We start from the raw sequence: 22,436 nt of genomic DNA on the forward strand, positions 1-22,436 counted from the left end.
TGTGTGAGGTACGGCATTAGATGGTGCTCAGTCCCAGAGGGGGTGTTAAGAGGCCCAAGAGAGTATTGGAGAAAGTATGACCTCAACAAGAAGAAATACTGATAGAAAACCTAGAGTAAGGAGGCCTCAGGGGCCTGGAGCCTTTCGCCATGTGGCTTTGTCTCTCCTTCTGCTCCATCCTTAACTGACCCTCTCCTCATCTACAGTGTGCTCACACCATCCCTGGTCCTGCCTGTTGTATGACACTATGTCTGGGGACACACAGATATACACACTACTCACTGCATCAGATACAGGCCTTGTGGCATTCTGAGCCACAGCCTCCAGGCACCAGCAGGTCTCCACTGGTCAATGGACAGCCTTGTTATACAGCTCATAGTGATCGTGAGGAGGGCAGTGTATTGCTGCAGAGAGAGGGGCCATCAAGATCAAAGATGTTTACTCTTGGGTGGACACAGTTGATTCCCTAATACACACACACACACACACACACACACACACACTGCTCACTCCTAGATGGAACCAAGGACACACCAAAGTAAAAATACCACCCAAGTTTAATGTGGTGAACCAAGAGTTTATTGGATTATATAAAGGAATATAAACTCAAGGAGCATGAACAACCAAAAGGAAGCTGGGAAAACAAAAGTCCACTCAAGCACAGGTGATGACTGAGGAAAGCTGAAAACTGGAGCTTTCTGTACCATCTTTAGTTAGTTCTGCAAGTGGGAGAGTCTCCAAGCCAAGCAGCCCCTGCTGCTTATAGAACCTTGGGGAAGAGAGACCTTGTGAATCTAAGTTTAGGACCTTCCTGTGACTTGTGAGTTGCTAGTCCTTATTATGTTCTTAGTCTTATAGAGCTTTCCATTAGAACTTCTGAGTTCTCCTGAGCCTCCCTCAAGGATGAAATGTATCCACAGGAAATTTCTATCCAACACTGCCCTAGCCACCTCCTTGGTTTCCTACCTATTAGGAGCACTTGATACAGTCACAGCATAGAAAAGTTCAGAGATAAGTAAGTTTCAAGGACAGAGGACAATCTGTGACCCTATCATCTCTTAACAATCATAACAACAACAGTAAAATAACTACCCATTTTGCATGCTGCCCCCAGGGCCCATTGGCTACTAAGCACCTGGCACCCTCACCATCAATTTAACGTAAGATTGTAGCTGTAGAAGGCACCATGATTGGGTACATTTGTTTGGAAGACAAGGTCCCATGACTGTTAAAATCCTGTAGCAAGAACAGGACGTGTGTTGCTAAGAAACAGCATACTGGATCCTGTCCCATACCCATTGCTTTTCTGAATTGGAAGCATTGGGTCTTACATGGAGACTGACACTTGAGATACATGGGAGTGTCCCCCGCTGACATGCAGCACACAGGCATTGTTCTGGTAGCACTAGGTACAAGAGCTGTCGCATGCTCTGGACATGGGCTACAGAGTGGAGCATCTTCCCTAACGAGCCCCAAGCTCTCAGATTAGCACCTGATAACTAAGCAGCTCCAGACACATGGGGACAGTCTCCGTCCATTATTCACATCTCACCAAACCCTAGCATCCCTGCGACTGTCCCTCACTGCAGAGGGAGAAACTGAGCCCAGACGTTAAATGACTTGTCCTTATTCATGGGCAGCCTGCTAGGGAGGAACGGCTGTTGATGTCTTCAGGACACTCTAGACATGCCTGAGCATGTCTTTCCCCTACCCCCTCCCTGACTCCTCACAGCTCTGTAAACCCAGTGTGCAGGGTGTGTGTGTGAGGAAGAGCACATATGTGGTGACCGGGTGTGCACCTCCAGGCCTGGCTGGAGCCGGAGCCCTCAGGCGATCTTCAGGTGAGGGATGGAGCCTGATTTTGCATCCAGTCACAGGGACAGCAGCAACTTTGAGTGCCCTTGACTGTCCACTTGCAAACACAGCCCCGGCCACGGGAGGGGCTCACTGGGGTGCAGCCCACAGCCCAAGCCTTCACACACATTATGTATCAGATTCCCTAGATGACACTCTGCAGACAAAGCGCCCGATCCCCCAGACAGACAGGAAACAGAAACACAGGTGAATCCCTGCCCAAGGGCTCAGAGGGGTAAAGGGTGCGCTGAGCTTCAGACCAGCGTGTGCCTCCAGGCTCGGTCCCTGTATTATCAGTCACCATGTCACCTGGTAAGGAAGGGTCCCCTCACCCCTCTGAGACCTGTAGCAGTGCCCTGGTGGCTGCGGTGACAAAATGCCACAAGCTTACTGACTTAAAGGAACACGTTGGGCTGGTGAGCCGACTCCGTGGGTAAGGGCACTGACCAGCAAGCTTAACAACCTAAGTTCAATCTCTGAGACCCATGTGCTGGAAGGAAAGAACCGGTTCTCAAAACCTGTCCTCCGATGTCCATGTCTGTGCTCCCTCTCACAAATAAATACCTAAAGAAAATGTAACTTAACAACTTTTTAAATATCACATATGTTTAAGTTGAGATGGTAACAAGGCCACACCCCCTCCAGAGGCTGCAGAGGAGGAGCTTTCTTTCCTCCTCAGCTTTTGGTGGCTCTAGGATGTCCCTAGGCTTACAGAGTCAACCCTCCATCCCGACTGCTGGGTCTTCCCATGCCGCCCCCACTGTGGGCTCTGTCCTACTCCACTACCTCCCAGGACATTTAATGACACCAACAAAGACCCTTCCCCAATTGTGGTCATATTTAAAGATCCTGGCTAGGATAAGACACTTTTATTATACATATTTCACAAATATGGAAGCTAAGGCCCAGAAACATAGGGTCACTCCAGATTTCAGTGTCAAGACAGGGACGTCTAGGCACAGACTAGGAATATTTAGTGACTGACTGCCTCAAAGCATGCCCTCTGAACCTTGGCATTCCCCACTTTCCAGGTGAATGGCGTGACCACAAAGATGCCTGTGATTCTGGATGAAGGCAGTGTTCAGGCCTTCCAACATGGCTTAGATGTGGTCATCAAGACCAGATTTGGCCTGCATGTGTCCTATGATCTCAACAGCAATGTGCATGTCACCATTCCCCATAACTACTATAAACACATGTGTGGCATGTGTGGGGACTACAATGAAGACCCCAAGAATGACTTCCAGAAGCCGGATGGCTCACAGGCTGTCAGTCCCAGTGATCTGGGTAACTCCTGGCAGAAGACTGTGCCAGGCTCTTCCTACAGGCCCCAGCCTGCCTGCAAACAGGGGCAGGACTGCAAACCAAAGTGTTCCCCAGACATGGAGAAAAAATATCATGATAACCAGTTCTGCGGGCTGCTCACCAACCTCACGGGGCCACTGGCTGACTGCCACAAGTTGATTGACCCCCAGGATCCCTTGAAAGACTGTGTCTTTGATCTCTGCCTGGGTGGCGGTAACCTGAGCATTCTCTGCAGCAGCATTCACGCCTATGTGAGTGCCTGCCAGGCAGCTGGAGGGCACGTCAAGCCGTGGAGGACCAAAACCTTCTGTGGTGAGTGATGGGACACCGAGGGCTGGGAACGGGGAAACTTGGGGAATTAAAGGGGTAAAGCCCCAGCCCCCACCCTGGTGCCCTCATCAGTGCCCCCTTCTCACAGCAATGGAGTGCCCCGCTCACAGCCACTATGAGATCTGCGCAGACACCTGCTCCCTGGGATGCTCAACCATCACCACTCCGATAGAGTGCCTGGACACGTGTTCCGAGGGCTGCGAATGTGACACCGACTACCTGCAGAGCATCACAGGCTGTGTGCCCATGGAGAAATGTGGCTGCCATCACGATGGTGTCTACTATGAGGTAGGAACCCAGCCATCCAGACAGAACCTGGAACTTCCTCCTGAACCAACCCCTACCCACCAGCGCTATAGCCTTCCCACCACCCAACTTCCTGACTATCTCTCTGCCCACATCTGTCCCCTCCCCTCACTCTAACTGGATATACCTTGTCTTCGTCCCGTCCTTAATTCTCCTCCTTCTGGTCTACCCTCCTCATGGCAGTGGTAAAGACCTTTCCAAACGTCACTATGAATCGTGATGTTTTAAACTCTCTCCTGGCTCCTGAAGTCAAGACTTAACCTTTTTGTACCATGCCTGGGCCAAGATGGCTCTCCCATTGTCAGTCAGCTTGGTGGAGTCCTGCTCTGCTGAGATAAAGATCGTGTGGAAGAAAGGAAAAGCTTCTCAAGTGGTGGTCCTGGGCACTTTGTCTCTGAAGGTGCTTGAGAGCAGCAAGCAGGCAAGAGCTGGTGGCGGCCTCTTGTGCCACAGCTCTGGCTTGGATAACAAGACCTTTAGCTTTAAAGTATCACGGTTCTGGTAAAGGCCTAAAAGGTAAAGGGTTCCTTAGCCCTTGGCAGCGGTCAGTGCTCCCACCCTAAGCCTGAGGTATGGGAGTTCCGTGGATGCAAAGCTCTCTGGAACTCTTCCTTCATCCTTCCTAATCCTGCCACGCCCTCTATCCCCACTGCAGCTGTTATCTCCCATCCTTCAGCTGTCAATCAGCCGCTCCGCTGCTTTTGCAGTCCAGCCCTCCGCTAATTCGGCTGATCTCTCCTTCAGTGGTCAAGCTTGCAGCATTTACACCTAGGCTTGCTGGGCTGCCATGGCCACTCCATTGCCTCTGCTACCACCGCACTCTGTCGTCGGTCTCGCTGCTTTCTTCGTGTTGCCAGCTCTTGCGGCTGATTTGCTAGAGGAGCTGAACAGCATGCTCACACTGCCTCGCAGGGGTGTTTGCACCAATCACAGCTTCACCTCTTCAGCACCAGCCAGTGACAGTCACCACCAGGCCAGCAGAGGAAGCACTTTGCCCCCAGTCTGGAAATGAGTATAGGGTCACCGAGAGTTCACAAAGATCTGTGATAGGGAAAGGGCTGGTAAAAACCAAGTCTTGGCTAAAGCTGCACCTTCAGGGGCCAGAACAACCAGCTCTAACCCTCTCCACAGACCCACGGAGTGCTCAAAACCACAGCTGCTGACGTGGCTCGTTTGAGTGTCAGTCCTTCCGCTCAAGGAAGCTACAACAGCAAGAGAGAGTCCAATAGCTGACGAGCGGGGAACCGGATTACCTGATCCTCCAATATCTTAGATTATAATAGTTTTTAAGACTTATTTTTAGTTGTTATGTAAGCATTCTGTTTCCTTGCATGTTTGTGCACCATGTGTGCTCCTGGCGGGTGTCAGCAAAGAAGCCAGAAGAGGGTATCCGATCCTTTGGGACAGGAATTCCAGATGGCTGTGAGCCACCGTGTAGATGTTGGGAATCAAACCCTAGTCCTTCAGAAGAGCAGCCAGTGCTCTTACTGAGCCATTACTCCAGTCCCAGTTTATGACAGCTGCCAGTGCCCCAAGGAGAGATGTGTCCTCTCCTCTGTCCCATGAGCAGAGAGGAGATTTTATGTTACAGCAGCTGCTTGTTCCCTGTGCTTCCTCCTCCTACTCCCCCACATAAAGCGCTGCCTTAACTTGTGGATGTGGGTGTTTGTGGGTGTGTATGTTTGTGTGTGTCTGCCTGTGGGGGGTGTTTGTGTATGTGTTTGTATGTGCTTGTGTGTGTTTGGGTGATCATGTGTTTTTGTCTGTGTATGTGTGTGTTTGTCTCTGTGGGGGGGTGTTTGTGTGTCTGCCTGTGGGGAGGTATTTGTGTGTGTATCTGTATGTGTTTGTGTATGTTTGTCTGTGTGTGGGGGTGTTCATGTGTGTTTGTGTGTTCGTCTGTGTGTGGGGGTGTTTGTGTGTGTGCCTTTGTACATGTGTGTTTGTCTGTGTGTTTGCATGTGTCTGTGCGTGTGCTGAAACTGCCTTGTTCCTAGAACTGTGAAGATTCTGAGAGCAGCACCCACCCTGTACTTCTCTTCCCGTGAACAATAATAATGAAAGCTAGTGCGTGGGTGGCACTGCCCTTGGGCCTGTGCACATATACACCTCACACAGACACTTTTCATCATGAAACCAAACGTAATGTTGCGAGAAGAGTGAAACATTTCACCGTGCTCATCGAGCACATAGATAGTGACATCTATCGCCGTACCCCGCGCATCACTCAGCTTTAACAAGAATTGTCTTTTCCCCAGTCTTGCTTCACCGTTACCCTTTTATGAAGCAGCCTGGATTACTGAGCAGGTGTCTCTCTGCTTTCACCTGTGCTTTAAGCATTATATGAACTCTGTCGTATTGTCCTCGCTCTGTGCTGTTACACCTACAGCCTGCAGATGAGGAAAGCGGGACATAAAGACATACGTCATCTTGTCTTGGGTTTGGAATGAGCAGTCTGCACCAGAGCCTTTGCTGTTTTGTTTTGATGGCCTTGGTATGTGGCCCTATGCAGTGACTCACTATGCAGTCCAGACTGGTCTCAAACTTTCAGCAATCCTCTTGCCTCAGCCTCCCTAGTGATAAGATAATGGCACACACCACTCTGCCTGCTTGCTTTGTTTTCATTGACTGTTTAACTCTACTTCACCTAAACAGTGCCCATTTTGGAATGAATGGGCTACTACACGAATGAGCAGCTGAATGAGCTGGGCCTCGCGTCACCTGCGCTTCACTGACAACGGACCACGCTGCAGAGTCGCCACTTTGTTACCCCAGTGCTCTCCTTGCCCAGAACGCTGGGCTTGCCAGAGTCCGCACCCCTCTGGTTACTGATGGCATGCTCTCTGTCCCCACAGCCAGAGGAGTCGGTTCTCATTGAAAGTTGCCAGCAGCAGTGTGTGTGCCATTCAGGAGAAGGCATGGTGTGCAAGAATCACAGCTGCAATCCAGGACAGGTGTGCGAGCCCTCCGGAGGCATCCTGACCTGCGTCACCAAAGGTGCTGTACAGTGGAGCTGGGCTGGTGTGGGGGGACACAGGACAAGGGCTGGGAGCTGAGGGGAACATGACTTCATGGTGAGAGGTACAAAGACCTGTGGATTGAGTTGTCAGACTTCGGAGCCAAGGGCAGAGGTTACCCAGTCTGGGTGTCAAGGAACCTTAAGGGATTTGAGGCTGCAGGACCCTCAGGGTAAGATTTTGATGGTGGTGGTCTGCACAGGACAGTGGGACTCTACAACAATGACAGCTGGTGTTTAACAGGTGGACCAATTGGGGAGCTCCACTAGGCAAAGTTGTGGGGTTATTGACTGTGGAGGACTGGTTGTTTTCACTCCATAATTTTCTCAGGTGCCACTGCCATGCCTCCCTAATACAAACAGCTGTGGGGTCCTCCCCAAAGCCTTTTGGGGGTGTGTTTTATACTTACAGGGCACATAGATAGCTGTGGGTGATCTAGAGGATGATTCTGCTTACATTATATAATACTGAGGAACAGAACTTTAAACTTCAGGGCAGATTCAAAGCAGGCTGGTTGACCCTGCAGACAAATACACATTGTCATTCTCCCAGCTGTTGTCTACTGACTCCAAACCAAAGCTTGCAGCAGTTTTAGTCTGTACATAGTCCCAGACTAAGGCCCGAGGCTCAGCTAACTAATTGTTAAGTGTGTATGTATGTCCCATAAGTGGAGACATGGATATAGTGACACTAACATGGAGCCTTGGACATGGACACTCGCTGTATCCAAGTAATGAGATTCCTAAGACAGAACACACCACCGCCTGTGAATGCAGCTAACACCTCATGCCATGAGATTTAGGCTGGGGACTGAGTCCAAGTGTGAAAGGTTGAGGCCCCAGACCCAGAAATCTCGCCAGGAAATCCCACACCTGAGGTCTTGAGCCGAAGAACAAAGAACTAGAGTAGAAGTGTTCGGTCCCCTGGGACTGGAGTTACAGATGGCTGTGAGCCTCCGGAATGCTACGAACCAATTCCAGGTCTTCTGCAAACGCAACGAGTGCTCTTGACTGCAGAGCCATCTCTCTAACGTTTTCTTCCACAGCAACCGGAGGACCTAGGACTTAGGTGTCAACTCAGTTGCTGGAAATCTGGTCTCCACTATAGCAACGTTCAAAGTCAATATCCCTGGCACGTTCTGAGTTAGATTCTGGGAACAGGTATGCTTGTGGTGGGCAGCCACTCAAGAACATGTCTCCTGTTTCCACAGACCCGTGCCAAGGGGTTAACTGTCGGTCACAGGAAACGTGCACAGAGAAAGGTGGCAAGGGCGTGTGCATACCCAATTATGAAGCCAAATGCCTGGCGTGGGGAGACCCTCACTATCATTCCTTCGATGGCCTGAACACTAACTTCCACGGGACCTGCAGTTACCTGCTGGCAGGGAGTGTCTGTCCTGGGGTCAGCACTGGCGGGCTGACTCCCTTCATGGTCATCACCAAGCACGAGAGCCAGGGCAACCCTGCTGTGTCCAATGTGAAGAGGGTCACTGTGACTACCTACAACACCAGCATCGCCATCCACAAGAAGGAGATTGGCAGAGTCCAGGTACGTTCAGTAGGATGGCTGCTCAGGCTCCCGATGGAGCCTGGAGTGGGAATCTCAACCAAACGAGAGGTCGAAAATGCAGATGCCAAGTCTCGTACCTGAGAGTCAGTGGTAAGACCTGGTGGTGACCATGTCAGTCAGGAGGAAGCCCGTGGCAGGAGGAGGGAAGGAACGGGGACAGGAATGGGGACAGCAGAGCTCCATCCACACACACCGCTCCCTTGACCCCTCTGGTCTCCCTCTCTCTCCAGGTGAATGGAGTTCTGACGGCCTTGCCTGTCTACCTGGCTGGTGGACGGATTTCAGTGGTTCACGGGGGCTCCAAGGCTATGCTGGTGACAGACTTCGGGCTTCAAGTCATCTATGACTGGAACTGGAGGGTGGAGGTTGTACTGTCAAGTAGCTATTATGGTGCAGTGTGTGGGCTCTGTGGAAACATGGACAAAAACCCCCAAAATGACCAAGTCTTCCCTAACGGCACAACGGCACCCTCGATACCCACCTGGGGTGGCAGCTGGCAGATTCCAGGGTGGGACCCTCTTTGCTGGAATGAATGTCAGGGTTCCTGTCCAGTGTGTCCAGAGGACCGAGTGGAGGAGTATGAGGGTCCTGGCTACTGTGGACCTCTGGCCCCTGACACAGTGGGCCCCTTCACCAGCTGCCATGCCCATGTGCCTCCTGAGAACTTCTTCAAGGGCTGCGTGCTGGATGTCTGCATGGGTGGTCAAGTCAAAGACATTTTATGCCAGTCCCTGGCTGCCTATGCTGCTGCCTGCCAGGCTGCTGGCATCCAAATCACAGACTGGAGGACTCAGGCTGGCTGTGGTGAGTGGTGGGGACCAGGGCAAGGGCTGGGCTGGCTCCACTCCCACCCTTTGGGTCTTTCTGCTGGCTTCTGTTTGTCGCTGTCTCCTGGCTGTCTCTGTGTGTCCCCAGTTCATCATCTCTGTCTGTCTCTCACGTCATCTGCTCTACTTTGTCTCAGCTTCCCTCCCCGACTGCGTCACTGGATCTGGTAGTCTCCCCGTCCCCTTCTGTCTCTGCTGATGACTCTTGCCACTCCATGCCCAGAGGCCACCCCAACACCATTCTTCATTTCTCTCCCGCCCTTCATCCACCCACAGAGATGTCCTGCCCTGACAACAGCCACTACGAGCTCTGTGGCCCACCCTGCCCAGCCAGCTGCCCGCCCCCTGCACGCCACACAACCCCAGCTGCATGTGACGGGCCCTGTGTGGAGGGGTGCCAGTGTGACCAGGGCTTCGTGCTGAGTGCTGGGCAGTGCGTTCCCCTGGACAGTGGCTGTGGCTGCTGGGTCAATGGCACATACCATGAAGCGGGCACCGAGTTTTGGACTGATGCCAGCTGCTCTGAGAGGTGTCGCTGTGGACCTGGAAGTGAATCCCTGAATTGCACGTCTGCCAGCTGCAGGCCAGATGAGAAGTGTGCCTTGTTGCCCTCTGGCCAGCTCAGCTGCCAACCCACAAGCATAGCTGAGTGCATAGTCTTGGGCGATCCCCATTACATCACCCTCGATGGGCACCGGTTTGACTTCCAAGGCACCTGCGAGTACCTGCTGAGTGCACCCTGCCATGCACCACCCGCAGGGACTGAATACTTCAGTGTCACTGTGGTCAATGAGCACAGGGGCAGTCAGGCGGTCAGCTACACACGCAGTGTCACTCTGAATATCTACAGCCTCAGCCTGACCCTTAGTGCCCGCTGGCCAAGGCACGTACAGGTGAGTGGGCTGTGGGACACGAAGCCTCTGCTGGACAGGAGAGATGAGGGATAGACCATTCCCAGCTTGGCAGGACCATGATGCTGGGTTCAGCCTACACTGTGAGACCAGAACAGCTAGAAGCAATGGCTTCCCCAGACTCAGCCTTCCATTATTCCTCTGTAGGGAGGAGTGTTGAAAGTACCTGCTTCATGGTAGCACAGAGAACAAATGTTTCTTGTGTCTTTACTATTGATAACCAGCAATCATATGCTTAAGATCACTAATACTGAATGGTGTAGGCTGGATTGGAGCCTGTATAGACAGCACTCAATTCACGCCGCCCTCCCACATCCGCAGGTGGATGGAGAGCTGATAATGCTGCCTTTCCAGCTGGACTCAGGACTGCTTGTTCACATGAGCGGCACAGGCTTGGTGGTAAACACCACCTGGGGGCTCTCCCTGGCTTTTGAAGACAATTTCCTGCGCCTGCATGTGCCTGCAGCCTATGCAGGCGCCCTCTGTGGCCTATGCGGGAACTACAACAAAAATCCCAATGACGATGAGACAGCAGTGGGGAAACCTGAGCACTGGAAGGTGGGCGGAGCCCCAGGCTGCGACCAGTGCATGAAGGAGCAGTGCCCAAAACCCTGCACACCTGAGCAACGGAAACCCTTCGGTGGCCCCAACGCCTGCGGCATCATCTCAGACCCCGCAGGTCCACTAGCACCCTGCCACAGCCTCGTGCCACCCACCCAGTACTTCGAGGCTTGCTTGCTGGATGCCTGTCAAGTTCAGGGCCATCGAGGAGGTCTCTGTCCTGCTGTGGCCACCTATGTAGCAGCTTGTCAGGATGCTGGGGCCCAACTTGGAGAGTGGAGAAAGCCAGACTTCTGTCGTGAGTACTGACCCTTGCAGCTCCACACAGACAGGGTCTCCCCCAACTCTTTCCAGGGGCTCTAAGACAAGAGCCCTGTTGCTCCAGTGAAGCTCAAGGCCCAGCCCCACCACCTCCTGTCAGAGATACATCCTGGCACTGATACTGAAAACCACCAGTGGGGTAGGGAAGGACCCAGCTACACACTCGAGTCACACAGCCTGGGTGCAGACCACTCTGGAAGGCACATTTTGCTAGTGGACTTGGATATGACCAGTGACAGTTACTCACCAAGGAGCCCCTATCAGAGGCCAAGGGAGTTATGCCCAGTCAGAAGCCCCTGGACCACTGTCACACACACAAGAGTAGTCAGAGAGCCCAGTGAGACCCTACACTGCCTGCCACACACGGGTCAGATGTCAGACCCCTCAGCTGGAATCAGGACCTGTCCTGGGCAGATCCAAAAGACTGAGTCAGGAGATGGGGGGCAGCACATTCAGGCAGATCTGCTGAGTAAGGGGCACCCTGTCAATGGCACCCAATCACATACACACTGGCAGGGTCGCACCCTGAGACAGAGGATGTCTGAGAGACCAACGGGTGCTCCAGTCATGTCGGCACCATCTTCCTTCTCTTCAGTCAGGGTGACTAGTCTCCCACACACATGGGTCCCTAGTCATGCACCTCGATGCAGCCGTGGTCGGTTCTGGTCTGTTCTGGTCAGATGCATGTGGTTGCATCCCCCAGACAGTCCCTTGCCTTAGATGGCATTTGCCTTAGATGTCAGGATGGCACACCCTCCTCAGAGAGACGAGGTCACACCCCCACACCTGAGCTCCCAAATCAGTGCCCCTGTCATATGTCCTACGTTACGTCCCATAGCAATCCAGGGGCACTGGCTTGTCTCAGGCGGGCTCTTACACACTAGCCCTTCTGCTGCCACCACTGCCTCTGCCTGATTCTCCCTTGCTCTGTCCCCACAGCCCTCCAGTGTCCTGCCAACAGTCACTACCAGCTCTGTGGTGACTCCTGCCCTGTGAGCTGCCCAAGCCTCTCGGCCCCCAAGGGTTGTGAAACCACCTGCCGGGAGGGCTGTGCCTGTGACTCTGGCTTTGTGCTCAGTGGTGACACCTGTGTGCCCGTGGGCCAGTGTGGCTGTCTCTACAATGGACGCTACTACCAGCTGGGTGCCACATTCTACCCAGGCCCTGAGTGCGAGTGGCTCTGTGTGTGTAAGTCAGACGGGCAGGTCACCTGCCAGATAGAATCCTGTGGTATCCATGAGGAGTGCCGGTTAGTGGATGGCGTCCGTGCCTGCCATCCCAGAAGCTCTAAACTAATGGTGGTTCTTAATGGCATTCATTATGCCACGCCCGACGGACTGGTGTATGACCTTCATGGCTCCTGCTACTACATCTTGGCACAAGTCTGCCACCCGAAACCTGGAGATGAGGAGTTCTCCATTGTGCTTGAGAAGAACTTGGCAGGTGAACCCCAGCGAGTGGTGGTTATTGTGGCAGGCCATGTTGTGGTCCTGGCTCAAGGGCCACGGGTGAGTAGACACAAACCTGTTCATGTTCTGATAGGGTCATCTGGAGTCAGGCCCCTACATTGGAAGGTCTCAGGGGACACTGACAACCTAAAGAGTCCTGAGAGCAGGCTGGGCGGTGGTGGCGCACGCCTTTAATCCCAGCACTCAGAGGCAGAGGCAGGTGGATCTCTGTGAGTTTGAGGCCAGCCTGGTCTACAGGAGCTAGTTCCAGGAAAGCTCCAAAGCTATGGAGAAACCTGGTCTCAAAAAACAAACAAAATGGCTCAGTGGTTAAGAGTACTGCCTGCTCTTCCACAGGTCGTGAGTTCAATTCCCAGCAACCACATGGTGGCTCACAGCCATCTGTAATGAGATCTGGCGCCCTCTTCTGGTGTGTCAGCATACATGGAGGCAGAATGTTGTATACATAATAAATAAATATTTAAAAAAAAAAATCCCAGTAAAAGAATCCTGAGATCACCACAGAACCAGGTGTAGGTGAGGGTCCCAACCTGTAACCTACTGGAGACATTCCTACCGTGGGAGCCTGGATTGACCTCGCTCCACTCTAAAAAGTCCCTAGCTCTGCCATGAGGGTCTGAGAAAGACGAAGTTCTATGGCAGAACAATAAGGGCCTTCCTTAAAGAGGCATGCTCTGACCTCTAACCTGACTGACCTTTCCACCCAGGTGACTGTGGATGGTGAAGCTGTGAGCCTGCCCGTGGTTGTGGGCTCCATGTTTATAACTGTTGAAAGCCGAAACATGTTCTTTCAGACAAAGAGAGGGCTGAAGGTTCTCTTCGATGGTGATAGCCATGTCCTCATGTCCATCCCTAGTCCCTTCCGTGGACGTATCTGTGGCCTCTCTGGGAACTTCAATGGGAACCGGAGTGACGACTTTGCATTGCCAAGTGGAGCCTTAGCCCCCAGTGCTGAGGCCTTTGGAGCTGCCTGGCGAGCTCCTGGCTCCCCCCTGGGCTGTGGTGAGGGCTGTGGGGCCCAAGGCTGTCCTGTGTGCTCGGCCAAGGAGAGAGAAGCGCATGAGAAAAACGAAGCCTGTGGGAAGATGCAGGACTCCCAAGGCCCCTTCGTGGCCTGCCACCAGGTTCTGAGTCCCTTGGAATACTTCCGCCAATGTGTATTTGACCTGTGTGCCCATAAGGGCAGCAAAACATACCTCTGTCAAAGCCTGGCAGCCTATACCGCAGCCTGTCAGGCAGTTGGTGCAACCGTGCAGCCCTGGAGGACAAAAGACTTCTGCCGTGAGTGTCTGGGGACCCCTCTTGGAAACTTCTGGGCTATGGAGAAATCCCTGCCTGTGACAGGGCCTCCTCCAGCCCTCCCCCAGCATCCTCTGTGGCTTTCCACTCTACTTCTGACCCGGGGTCTCAGACTCTAGTCAAGAGTCCACTCTCCCCAGACCTCACACCCACCTCTTCCCAGGGCTGTTCTCAGCTTCCTGCAGTGACCTGGAAGGGAGTTGGATGGATTGAGAGCCCACAAGAGTCCTGAGCTGTGACTCACTGACCCCTCCCTCAGACCAAGTAGCCTCTCATGTGTTCAGTGTTCAAGGCCACAGGCAATGGGTCCCCAATCTAAAACAATACACTTCTTTCCAAATTACAAGGTAGGAGCAGGTCCCCTCAGATGCCCCATGCCAAAGCAATGGTCCCCGGTGCTCCAGCGAAGAGCAGTTTCTCCTTCAGTTTTCTAGGCAGGACCTAGTGCCCGGGCGCTATCTAACAGCACTGAATCAGTCGGGCTTTGACTGTGGGCACTCTCTCTAACTAAAACAGGAGGCTAGCGCCGTGCACCCTGTGCTCTGGTCATCTGCTGCGTTTCCAGCTGAAGTCAGACTTCACCCGAAGCCTGATCCTTCTCTCCTGCCCCAGTGGCCACCTGCCACACTTAGTCAGAGCCTGGTGCCTTATTTTTGATATCTCTGTGTCTTTCTCTTGCCCCATTCTCAAACCCATTCTTGTGCCATCCCAATCCTTTGCTTACACCTTCTATCTCAACTCGATACTCTGCCTGCCCCCCAACACCAACTCCACACTGTCAGAGCCCCACCCCATTTCACCCTGACTAGCCCAAGCCTCCTGATGCCATCTAGTCAACTCCCTACCTTCCTCCATGCCTTCCCATCCTACCCCAGCCATTTCAGTTTTCCAGGCCTGACTGTCCCAGATTTCTCACCTTCACAAACCCCCTACCTGATCTGTTGCTGTCTGCAAACCTGGATGTGAGCTTTGTAAGACAGCACTGGGGACTGCCTTCAGCATTCGCATCTTCAGCACTATCCTGGCCAGGGCTGGGAGCTCAGTAAGTCAAGTTAGTCAGTGTTCTGCAGCAGATGTGACCCCCTTTGCCTCCTCTCCCTACAGCTCTCCGGTGTCCTGCCCACAGCCACTACTCTGTCTGCACACGTTCCTGCCAGGATTCCTGTGCTGCTCTCGCCGGCCTCACTCAATGCACCACTCAGTGCTTTGAAGGATGTGAGTGTGACGATCACTTTCTGCTCTCCCAGGGTGTGTGCATTCCGGCCCAACACTGCGGCTGCACCTACAATGGCCACTATATGCCGGTGAGCAGAGACTCCAAGCAGGAGAAGCTGGAGGGACAATCAGAGTTACTGTGCTCTGGGTTTCTGCTCAAGGATGGGGTCATGGGGGACCACCGCCTGTCCCCAGCTGTGTGACAAGTGTCCCCTCCTAGTCAGTACCCCACTGTTTATGGAGCATTGCATGGTTTAAGGTGTATAGTAGGACATGGTATGTTACATGCAAACACTACACCATTGTACAGAATGGCTTCAGCATCCTCCAATCCAGTACCTCGGGGGCTCCTGGACCCAGGGGGATGCCTCTGCTGTGATAACTACACTGAGGTTTTTCTTGCCAAGTTTTCAACATTTTTTGTTTTTTTTTCTCAAATTTTTGTTCTTTTAAATAATTAAGCTTTAGAACGAGTGTAAACGTGTGTGGGGGTGCCCTTTCCTGAGGCTCACCCACTGATGCCCTGCCTGCTCTGCCGTCTGCTCTTCGGGAGTGTGTGCCTGTTAGTTCCTGCTAACCACTCTCTTGTAAACACAGCGGCTCCTGTACCCCAGGGTCATTAAGTGTGGGCGCTGTGAGAAGAAGGAAATCGATTATGTGACAGATAATAGATCAAATCCGGGAAATCCCCGGTTATTCGATATCATTATCACTGACTCCGTCCAGATTTCACCGGTTACTTCATTCCCACCGTCTGTAATCATTGCCCTCTCTGACCCAGGGCCCCTGAGGAAACAGACACCGTTTTCTATCCTTAACATCTGATGAGCTCTCCAGGGAAGGAATGGCAAGACTGAGGCCTGAGGATGGAGCTCAGGGCAAGGGGGTCAAGGGTCTTGGGTCTGGGGGAAAAATCAGGATAAGATGATCAGAAAAGAGATCCCAGTTCAGGGAGAGGCACTGCCTTGCCGTGGACTCCGGAGACTCGGAGATGTCCCCAGCACCTACCTTTCTCCTCCAGTTAGTTTTTTTTCTATAGTGGTAAATATCTTCATGCAATTAGTTACTATATCACTACAAAATGAATAGATTAAAAACAATGACCTCTTTTGTGTGTCTAGTCCTGTCACTGCAGTTTGAGGTAGGAGTCCTCCAGTCCTGAGTTATCTGTCAGCTAACAAGACAGAAGAAGATGCTGTTGTAGGCCACTGGCCTTTTGCCACTGTAAACCAATGCCTAGGGAGGACTGCTTTGTGGATAACGGAGGTTTGTGTGACTTGCAGCTTTGGAGACTGGAAGACCAAGGTGCATGGCGCAGGCTCTGGGGAGGCCCCCGGCTGTATGTTGTCATTATGGAAGCAGCTGCATGTCCCCGTCAACATGTAGTCTCTCTCCGTAAAGAGTCATAAGACCTCTGTCTTGGATATGCCATCCTAGAGACTCTACTAATGCGGCCAGCTTCCCAAGGCCACACATCTCCTGTTTCTGACTTAGAGGCAAGGACTCTAGTGAGACACTCATCACTTCATCCTGAGTACTTTGGCCCTTCCCTTCTCATTCAGCCTCGCCAGGGAGGATGGGTTCTTTCTTTACAAAACTTAGCCATGTATATCGTCCTTATGGCCTTGTCTCTCTGGTCTCTGAGCTTGAATCTGCACAGCCAAACTTCTGGCAAACCAGAAACAAAGAAAAAGAATTTTTGTTTTTGAGACATGGTCTGATTACATAGTCTTGAATGTCCTGGAGCTCGCTCTGCAGACCAGGCTGCTTTCAAACTCACAGCCCTGAGTGCTGGGATTAAAGGTGTGCGCCACAACGCTCAGCCCTAGTCATTTTTCCCCTAAAATAACTACTGTTTATATTCATTTGAAAAGAACATTTCCTACTAATTGGATAAATCAAACTTACCCAGCCTCCTTGTGGCTGGATCTGCTTGTGACACACTTCACCCCTGCTTTTCTTATTTCCAGGTGGTTGCGTGCCTCACGAATAGTCATTCTGCCCTAGATTCCCTTCCAGTTACAATGACATCTGCCATAGGCTAATACTAGTTTTTCAAGAGCATCTAGGATTATTCATGCTTTCCCAACCTACCCAGAGTCCTGTCTTTTAACTCCATAGTTGGATGAAGTCTCCAATCTCTTCACACCATTAATACAAAACTTTGAGGACTGAAGTCCTGCATGGTTCAGGGGAACAAGCCATGTTCCAACCATGGCAAGTGGCCTAGGCTGGAATCATTGTCTGTACCAAACGGTGATTCATCCTCCAACGGACTAGCCCAGGCTTGTTCTCATAGTAACGGCATAATCTGAGACAGGTGAGTGATGGGGTACACTGTCAAGGCTCTTGAGTCAAAACATGAGCTTGTCACAGGCTGGCCTCTGCGGTTTTATTGACAAATCACTGAGCTTACCATTGGGGAGAGGACACACACTGTCTCTCACTGGGAGCTTCCACAGGCTCCCTGTGTGAATGCACACCACCCACTCCTTTCTGTGCACAGGTGAACTCTTCACTGATGACCTCAGACTGCAGCGAACACTGCTTCTGCTCCCCAAGCACTGGCCTGACATGCTATCCAACTGGCTGCTCACCTGGCCAAGTCTGTGAGATACGTGCAGGAGTCCGGAACTGCTGGCCAGCCAAAGGTCTTTGCTCCCTCTCTGTGAAAGGCAACCTTATCACCTTCGATGGGGTTCACAATACCATCAGCTCCCCTGGTGTCTATGAGCTTTCTTCTCGCTGCCCTGGACTCAAGAAGACTGTGCCCTGGTACCGTGTGGTTGCTGATGTCCAGGGCAATGACAAGGTCGTGGACAAAGTCCACATCTTCTTCCAGGATGGACTTGTGACTGTGACCCGAAGCAATGGCGTGTGGGTAAGCCTGGGCACAGAGGGCACAGACATCTTCCCTGGACTTTCCTTCTTCCTATCACGGTATCCTACATCCTGGCTATCCAGTGGTTTTGTGATGTTTCCCTCATCTAGGTCTCTGCATTTTTTTCTGGATTTATACCTGTCTCTAGAGGTCAGCCTGGGCCCCTCTCCTTGCCCTGAGTTCTTACACTAAGTAACAGCATAGCTTTGTTGTTGGTCTTAATCAAGCCTCCGCTGGTTACCAGTGGCAGGAAACAAACACAAACTGCCCTAGGGGAAACAAATGGACTGGGTCCATATCTGGGAAACCAGAGACGGTCCCAGACACCCCAGCTACCCTGTCAGTTCACACCTCTAGGCTTCAGACTTGTCCCTGAAGTCAATGTCTATTTTTTTAATTTCTTGAGACCAGATGTATGTATCTGTGTAGCCTTGGCTGTACTGGAAATCACTCTGTAGATCAGATTGGCCTTGAACTCACAGAGGTCCACCCAGGTCTACCTCCTTAGTGCTGGGATTAAAGAAGAGTGTCCCTACGCCTGGCTTACAACTTCATTCCTAGAGAGTTTTGGTTTCATGAAGGAAGTGCCACCTGCCTCACCAAAACTGGGCAGAAACTGATCCAGCACAAGCCCAGGACTGCATCTCACTGAACTAGCCTGGACTGCCTGCCCACTTCTTGTACTGGGGGTGGAATGTTATGATTTGCCAAGCTGGCATCACAGGAAGTATTGGGATTCCCCAAGTCAATTTCTAGGTTCTGCGATCCCCTCTAGGAACCCAATATATGGTTGTTCCGAGATCCCCTCTAGGAGCTCAGCACATGGTTGTGCCTATAGCCGAGATCCCCTCTAACAGCTCAGCACATAGTTGTACCGAGATCCCCTCTAAGAGCTCAGCACATGGTTGTGCCGATAGCCGAGATCCCTCTAGGAGCTCAGCACATGGTTGTACCGATAGCCAAGATCCCTCTAAGAGCTCAGCACATGGTTGTACCGATAGCCAAGATCCCTCTAAGAGCTCAGCACATGGTTGTACCGATAGCCGAGAATGGTTACAATGAGAGGACGCTAGGAAACGGTGCATGGGGAAGAGGCATCAACCAGGACATGCTGAATCATTATTTCATTCTGAAAACTAGAGCTTGCAGAGACCCCAGGTTTGCTCAGTTGCTTACTTATCTGTGTGATCCAAGGAGCTCTTCCCCAACTTCGGTATCTGGGGAGGATCCATTGATCCAGTCTTCTGTCCACTGGCAAATATTAACCCAGAGATTCTGAAAGCACTAGTAAGTCAAGTTGAGTCACATTGCAGTGGGGTTAAGCTTGCACAGTGAGCGTGTGTGGACACAGCTCCAGCTGTCTTCCCACCTGTGCATCCCTCATGTACCGCTCCTCTCCAGGCCCTGTCCCTTCCCGCGCCTGCCCATCCCTTTGCTTGAATCATTACTGTGATGAGGACACCAGCGTGGTGGTCCCTCAGCTCTTCTGTCACTCAGGTCTCACTTCTCCATTTCCCCTCCCCCACACCAGGTTAACGGTCTCCGAGTGGATCTCCCAGCTAGCGTCTTAACATCTGTGTCTGTGAGGAGGCTGTCCTATGGCTCCATGCTCGTTCGCCAGAAGGCAGGGGTCCAGGTCCGGCTTGGAACAGATGGGCATCTGGATGTGATGGTCGGTGATGACCATGCGGCCTTGCTGTGTGGGGCCTGTGGAAACTTCGATGGGTATCAGAATAATGATGTGCGTAAATCTCAGGGGAAGATACCGATGGAGAAGTGGAGAGCACAGGACTTCTCCTCATGGTGAGGATGGAGAATGGAAGGGGACCGGGGGAGGGGGTAGTATGGGTAGGTACTTAGTCTGCAGCATGAAGTGCCAAGTGTCTGTCTCTTGCAGTTCCCGCTGATCAGTCAGCACTGGCAATGGACACTTCAAGAGCTTCATCTTCCAGAAGCTACAGTGATTGAAGGATGCCCTGTGTCCCTTCCTTCCCTGTCCCTCCCCCTTGCTGAGCCACTGAGGCCATATCTGAAAGCATTGAGTAAATGTCTTGACCCAGGCTATGTGCCAGTGTGTCTGCCTCCTGCTGTCTCCCCAGCCTCCTCCCCACAGTGGGAGACATGGATGATGATGGCATCTATGACGGGTGTCTACTAGGAGAGGACGGGGGCTCACGTGTGGGGCACGGCAGGTGAAGGAGCAGATGGCCAGAGTGGGGAAGCACTGGGGAGATCGGGAGTCATAGAGACAGGGGACTAGAGGAGTGGATGGTGAAATGATGGAGGACAGGATGGGGGAAGAGGTGGAGGGTGGGGGGACGTAGGGAGAGAGAGAGGGAGGGAAGGAGGGAGGGAAGGAGGGAGGGAGGGAGGGAGACAGATTCTGGCTTTACCATTGACAAGCCTGGTGAGTTGCCTGCTTCCTCCCTGACTTGGTCCCATCACCTGTAAAAAGAAATAGAACGAAGGCTAGGATTTTCTTAAAGTTGGAGTGAGGATTTAGTTCCTGAGTTCAGTCAACAAGGCAAATGAACAGAGCTGATGCTAGGGAAATGAACCAGTTACTCCACAGTTGCTGTGGGTCGTGGTTAGGGGTCCTACTGCCATGAAGAGACACCGGGACTACTGCAACTCTTAGAAAGGATAACATCTCATTGTGGTGGCTCGCTTACAGCTCAGGGGTTCAGTCCATCATGGCGAGGAGCATGGCAGCATGCAGGCAGACATGATGCTGGAGAAATAGCTGAGTGTCCTACATCTTGCAGGCATGAGGAAGACAACTGACAGTCACATTGTGTGGTATTCTGAGGCTAGGAAGCCTCAAAGCCCGTCCCCACAGTGACACACTTCCTCCAACAAGACCACAATTCTTCCAACAAGGCCACACCTCCTAATAGTGCCACTCCCTTTGGGGGCCATTTTCTTTCAAAACATCACACTACGATAAAACACCATGAGCAAAGGCGACTTATAGGAAAAAGATTATGTTTTGGCTCATGGCTCTGAAGGGGAGTCCACAATGGCGGGAGAAGCACAGCAACAGGAGGCCAGAGCAGGAAACTGAGAGATCACATCTCAACTGCAAATACACGCAGAGAAAAAACAGGAAGCTGGGCAAAGCCCTTACTTTTCAAAACCTTGTGAGGGACTTCTGCCACCAAGTCTCTCCCATCCAAACCTCTTCAACTAATGCCTCCTGCTGGGAACCAAGTGTCAAAGACCAGAGTTTCTGGGGAGCATTCCCTCTCAAACCAGCCCAGAGAACCGAGGAGGGTGCTGAGCGCCAGGCTGAAAAAGCATAATAAGCTCCAGTTATATTACACGCCAGAACAAGATGATACAGCTGGTTCAAGTCCTTACTGAGTTTCTGGTGGCATGATGGAGAGACAAATCTGACTGGAATGGGTTCAAGAAAGATGGAGCCAAGAATATAGTAAATATAAAAATTTCTTTCAAGAGTTTTATTATGAACCAGGCAGCGTTTTCTACATCCAGCCTCTAGGATGCTGGGGCGGAGCAGCTGGAGCGTTGTAGGTCGTGTAGTTGGCGTTTTGGTTGGAGGCTATGAATGGAGAAGGTGTGTGACTGAGAGTGATGGGGGCTGAGGGCAGTGTGGGGACAAGTGGGTAGGGCCTGATGAAGACCTGAACAGTCTAGTGACTCAATAGGACATGGACATTAGGGAGTCAAGCAGGGAGACGGCGTGATGGGTGGGACATGGATACACACAACAGAGCTGCAGTGTGGAGACAAGCTAAAGTCCCAAAGAAGGGTCACGAGAATGGAAGCAGAGTCTGGCAGCTTTCAATATCATTGGCTTAGCCAGGAGGCAGAGAGAAAGGTTTAGCCACAGCACCAAGGAGAATGAGGATCTAACCTTAGATTCCAGTTTCACTCTGCCACTGTGTCAGACACCACAGCCAAAAGCAACCAAGGATGGCGGAGGACTGACTTCATTTCACAGGTCGCCACCAATCACTGAGGGGAGCCGGGAACTCAAGGAAGAACCTGAAGTAGAAATATCGGAGGGACACTGCCTGATGGCTCCTTTTCAGGCCGGTGCTTAGCTAGCTTTCTTCTACAGTGCAGGACCACTAGCCTAGGAATTGTACCACCCACAGTGGGCTCTTTCAGGACCCACTATCCCTCATCAACCTGCTACACAAACAGAGCACTTTAGCTTAACTGTTCAATTCTTGTCCCCCAGATTCTTGGGTTAATATCAGGATTCAACTGTCAAACACTTAAGTCTTTATAAATTTCAGCATTCTAAAAGTTTAAGGTCTCTCTCTCTCTTTTTTTTTTCTTTTTTCTTTTTTGATTTTTCGAGACAGGGTTTCTCTGTAGCCTTTTGGTTCCTGTCCTGGAACTAGCTCTTGTAGACCAGGTTGGCCTCAAACTCACAGAGATCCGCCTGCCTCTGCCTCCCCAGTGCTGGGATTAAAGGCGTGCACCACCACCGCCTGGCTCAAGGTCTCTTTAAGACTTCAAAGTTCTAATGCTGTGCTCAGACCTATAGCCACACCCCACCACCAAGGCTCAGGGTGTAACTGAGAAGAGGAGGCAAAAAG

The 22,436-nt window shown here is 51.9% G+C and overlaps 1 protein-coding gene across 1 annotated transcript in view; it reads left to right on the forward strand.

Annotated features, from left to right (window-relative positions):
• Positions 1-19,772, forward strand: part of LOC130868961 (IgGFc-binding protein-like) — a 32,207-nt gene extending 12,435 nt beyond the window's left edge. Inside the window, exons 7-19 of the mRNA XM_057761040.1 lie at positions 2,886-3,471; positions 3,578-3,777; positions 6,651-6,792; positions 8,023-8,360; positions 8,612-9,185; positions 9,485-10,101; positions 10,441-10,978; positions 11,941-12,509; positions 13,178-13,751; positions 14,874-15,073; positions 17,491-17,865; positions 19,397-19,668; positions 19,763-19,772. Coding sequence (XP_057617023.1) covers positions 2,886-3,471; positions 3,578-3,777; positions 6,651-6,792; positions 8,023-8,360; positions 8,612-9,185; positions 9,485-10,101; positions 10,441-10,978; positions 11,941-12,509; positions 13,178-13,751; positions 14,874-15,073; positions 17,491-17,865; positions 19,397-19,668; positions 19,763-19,772 — 4,995 coding nt within the window. The remainder of the gene's footprint in view (positions 1-2,885; positions 3,472-3,577; positions 3,778-6,650; positions 6,793-8,022; positions 8,361-8,611; positions 9,186-9,484; positions 10,102-10,440; positions 10,979-11,940; positions 12,510-13,177; positions 13,752-14,873; positions 15,074-17,490; positions 17,866-19,396; positions 19,669-19,762) is intronic.
• Positions 19,773-22,436: the final 2,664 nt, after the last annotated feature.

This window comes from Chionomys nivalis, chromosome 2, assembly GCF_950005125.1.
Source record: "Chionomys nivalis chromosome 2, mChiNiv1.1, whole genome shotgun sequence".
NCBI lineage: Eukaryota > Metazoa > Chordata > Mammalia > Rodentia > Cricetidae > Chionomys > Chionomys nivalis.